Genomic DNA, 4,449 nt, shown 5'->3' with positions numbered 1-4,449 from the left:
AAATGTCTGCTGAAATTTTGAATTGCGTGTTTTTATCGCAGTTAATGTCCAGCGTGCACACTGTTTTTCTGTCAAAGTTGGCGGCTATTTTCTTTTTAATTGCTAAATTATTTCGTCCAAGTCAAATAGATTTATTATTCTCATTCAATGAAACAGCTACTTATCTCCTCTTCTTCTTCCTTTCCCTAATTTTTTAAAAAAATTATCACTCAAGAAATATGTTTTTTAGTTTTCTGATTGCATAAATTATCATCATGATTAACTAATTGGTTAGTTAATTAATTAATAGTGCCGTAGATAATTTTTGTTTTATTTTATATTAGAGGGGTCCTCAAATTTATTGTAGCTAATTATACGTGATGAGGCATGTGGGAAGATATATGCCATTATCAATTTTTTATATTTGATTAAATTATACGTATATTTATAATATTCTACGGTGAAGATTGGTGGGGCCAAATCTAACGGTTGCAAGTGAGCTCAACTATTTAATTTTATCAATTTTAAGATATGCAACATGAAATTAATCTTTTTCATGTGTCCACTTTGAATTTAATTTGAATTAAAAGTGAGGAAAAAACAATCTTTAAGACAGTCTTGTTTAAACTGGGCGTTAGAGCACTTTAATGAGGGGCTGAATTGTAATATTTGAGTGAATCTTGTTATAAAAAATGAAAAGGAGGGGCAGCATGAAATTTGACCACTTTACCTGGTCAAATTACCTGATTTATTAGTCGCCCACTGAAAACTTTAATTCATAAAATAAATGTTTTTTTTTGAAAAAAAAAGGAGTGGAATAAATAAATAGCGTCATTCCCCTCGCGCTCAAGGAGTCCATTTCATGATTTTATTTTAAATTAATCCAATTTATATTATCATCCATTTTTGCTAATTAAAAATATATAATATGAGGTGTTTTGTAGAAATAACACTACTAAAGTCTAAATCGATAGCCTTTTCTTCTTCTTCTTCTTTTCTCTCTCTCTCTCTCTCTCTCTCTCTCTCTCAGGAGATCTCGGTCTCTACTGCGACGAGAGAAACCCTAGCCGAAGGCTTAGCCTCTTCGACTGAACCGTCAATTCCTTGGAACGCCGGCATGATGCCACCTTGAGCTTCCATTCGACGTGCGCGGCGCTGCCACCTGGATCTGGACGGCCACGATTCGGATCCTTGATTTTTTTTTACCGCCGACAGTCGGAGATCTCGGTTTCAGCGCGTTGGTGGTGCTGACTGAGGCTAGGATGTATAAGAACCAGCTGCAGGAGCTGGCACAACGGAGCTGCTTCAACCTGCCGTCCTATACGTGCATACGGGAGGGGCCGGATCACGCACCGAGGTTCAAGGCGACCGTGAACTTTAATGGGGAAGTGTTCGAGAGCCCGAGCTTCTGCTTGACGCTGCGGCAGGCGGAGCACTCGGCCGCGGAAGTGGCGCTCAACGCGCTCTCCCATCGCGGACCCTCCCATTCCCTAGCTGCCCGGATCTTGGTTAGTTGTACAACGTCCGCCCGTATTTTTTTTTCCCTTTCGCTTGAATCCACGCCCAAGTAAATGGAAAAAAAAAATCTCTTTTTTCTTTTTTTCTGACGGATTTTGCCAGGCTCGGATTCATGGAATTAGGCTTTAAAAATCTCTCTTTTAATTTGCGCCCGTCTTTGCAATTACATTGGTTTTCAGGCGCAAATATTCCCATAGTTAGAAGAAGGTGCCTCGATATGTTCAAAAAATTTCGTTTTGAGTAAAAAGGGGATCAAAATAATTGTCACAAGATATTCCGGCATCTCGATTTGTTTCTGTTAAACTGCAAGAAAGATTCCTTAGAACACATGAAAAGAGAAAAAAGTGAAAGAATAGGATTTTCAAGATCCGACTTGTAATTTTTTTCTTTTCTTCTTTGGATTTATTTCTTCCGTCGGTTTTGGTTAAGGTAAACTTCGTCGGAACGACGACGGAGCCCTTTTTTTTTAAAAAAATCCACCTTTTGTTTTCATTTACTCAAAATTATTTGTTTAACCACTTCAAACATTGCCTTGCGCGTGGTTTCCGTCAGGGTTCCGGCTGAGCTTGCTATCTGTCTTGCGCGTTAGTCTTCTCCGTTCCCAGTCAGCACGTAGAGGAAAATGAACCACTGACACGGTTTTCACCTAGTGGCCTCGAGTTATTACGTTAGTCTCTAAATTAATTGTCTTCTAGTGTTGTTGACTTGTCCATAATATGAACTAATCAACTATTCTCACTTGAGCTTAAACTTTTCTTGTTATGGGGGATGCCTTTCCAACCAAGACTCAACTTTGCGGTACTAATTAATACCTTTGTTTATTGCAACGAGTTGCATGGCTGCTAAGTCTGATTTAAGGCACCGACTCCATGCGTATTAGTAGTCAATTAATGAGTCTAGGAAGGAATAGGATAGGTGGTGGTTCAAATTTCAAAGAGCTGACCTTTCAGGATAATGGTGAGAACATGATGCTGGTTGATTTGAACTATGGTTTCCACGACTAACTGCACCAATTGAGCATGCAAGTGGATTGCAGCTGGTCAGTGGGAGCACCACAACAGATTGTCTTTGTTCGAGTGCACTAGTGTTTGGATGGATGTTGGTGGAGTTACTTGTGGATCTATTGATTCATTTTTTTTTAAGTGGCGTTTTGCATCAACTTTTCAAAGCATAGTTATTGCGGAAAAAGACTTTAAAGATGATCAAATATGGATTAGAACATATATGATTGAGATAGGATTACAAATAATTCCTTTATTCTTTGAGAATTGCAAAAGTTATAATTGCTTAAAAAAAAGACATGACTTAAATAGTAGGTTAAAAATTGCAAGATCGTTCATCTTCTCACTCTTTGCTATGATATTTGACTTAAATAGTAAGTCAATTTTCCTCTCTTATATGATATTTGAATTTTCAAGTCCTAACACAGTTTGCCTAACTATCTCAGTGGTTAGAGGGGAATTGCACCATAATACAATTAGAATACATCAAAATATCATTATGGGAATCCTGCTTTTATGGGGTATCATATCATTTGCTTTTGAAGCTTGGTAACCATAGGCCAAAGTTTCATGCATTCTTGAATTTGTTCTTTGTGATATACAATATCTTTGATGGTGTTTTTCCAAGTTATGAGAGAGCCTCATGAACAATACTAAACGAACAGCAGGGAGGCCTGAAATTTCTGTCTTGTAATTGCTATGCTGCATACCCTTCTGCGGTACTATGACATGCCCACTACTCTTTCTGATTCAATAAGTTTCTTCACAGGATGAGACGGGAGTTTATAAGAACCTTCTACAGGAAATTGCCCAGAGAGTTGGGGCACCTTTGCCTTCATATACAACAGTCCGTTCAGGTCTTGGACATCTACCTGTTTTTACGTGCACTGTGGAACTTGCTGGAATCATATTTACAGGTGAACCAGCTAAGAACAAGAAGCAAGCGGAGAAAAATGCTGCTTTAGCAGCATGGTCTTCACTGAAACAATGTAAGTTTTCAATAATGCAGATTTGCTTTTGTGAATGTACAAGTGCATGGAAGAGTTTCTTCAAGTTATCAAATCTGTTATAACAAAAAGGCATTGGAGAATAGTTTAATTTGTATCATCTCAAATTGCCCTTTCTACTTGTCAAGGCTGTTCTTAAGTAACAACACTTGACCTTTTCATGGATATTATGATGAGTTTGTTTATAGTCTGTACTGGAAGAGTGCCTTTGGAGTTTTCTATGCTCTTGGTGAATCTCTGCTATGCAACCTTCTCTAAAAATGTTCAAACATGACAACAGAAGACGAGGAGCTCAGCCTTCAGGACTCCAAAGGAGTCTTGGTACATGGTTATACCCTCTGGACTAAAAAATGTTTGGGGCAGAGCAACAACTAAAAAGGTTCAAACACTTTCTTGCGGGTTCCTGGTTTAACCGGCTAAAGAAACCAGTCTAGCTGTTTCAAAAAAGGCTTCTTATTTTTTTAAAGAAGGATATTCATTAGGTTTATTTATTAGAAAACTTTCAGTATATTTGAAGCTGATGATATTGGAGTGAATCTACCTCTTTCATTGCCTTCTTTTCCCTCACAGTGCCTCAAATGTGTAAGATTCACGTCTGCAACCCACAGTGACGCTGTTATCATTTCATACCTTCACTTTAGGTTTCCAATTACGAATAGTCTAGTTCAACAAATGATGCCCATTCCTAAAAGGGTAGCTCGGCGTACGAAGTTACCGCCAATGCGAGGTTCCGGGGAAGGGTGTTTTGTATGCAGCCTTATCCGGCTTTGCAATAGGTTGCTTTCGATACTCAAATCCATGACCTCAAGGTTATATGGTAACAACTTTATCTGCGCCAAGGCTCTCCTTCCTATTGTGGTAAATTTTGGTGAAGAACACAAGGGGATGGAACTCCACTTAAAATGATAGTATTAGTTCAATGGAATTCCATGCAAAGTTGAGTA

The 4,449-nt window shown here is 38.4% G+C and overlaps 1 protein-coding gene across 1 annotated transcript in view; it reads left to right on the top strand.

Moving 5' to 3' along the window:
- The first annotated feature begins 974 nt into the window (after nt 1-974).
- Nucleotides 975-4,449, top strand: part of LOC121984829 (double-stranded RNA-binding protein 6-like) — a 5,808-nt gene continuing 2,333 nt past the window's right edge. Inside the window, exons 1-2 of the mRNA XM_042537971.1 lie at nt 975-1,487; nt 3,268-3,487. Of these exons, the coding sequence (XP_042393905.1) occupies nt 1,242-1,487; nt 3,268-3,487 (466 nt within the window). The 5' untranslated portion in view covers nt 975-1,241. The remainder of the gene's footprint in view (nt 1,488-3,267; nt 3,488-4,449) is intronic.

This window comes from Zingiber officinale, chromosome 5B (assembly GCF_018446385.1).
Source record: "Zingiber officinale cultivar Zhangliang chromosome 5B, Zo_v1.1, whole genome shotgun sequence".
In the NCBI taxonomy this organism is placed as follows: Eukaryota; Viridiplantae; Streptophyta; class Magnoliopsida; order Zingiberales; family Zingiberaceae; genus Zingiber; species Zingiber officinale.
This window is presented reverse-complemented; position numbering and strand designations above follow the sequence as displayed.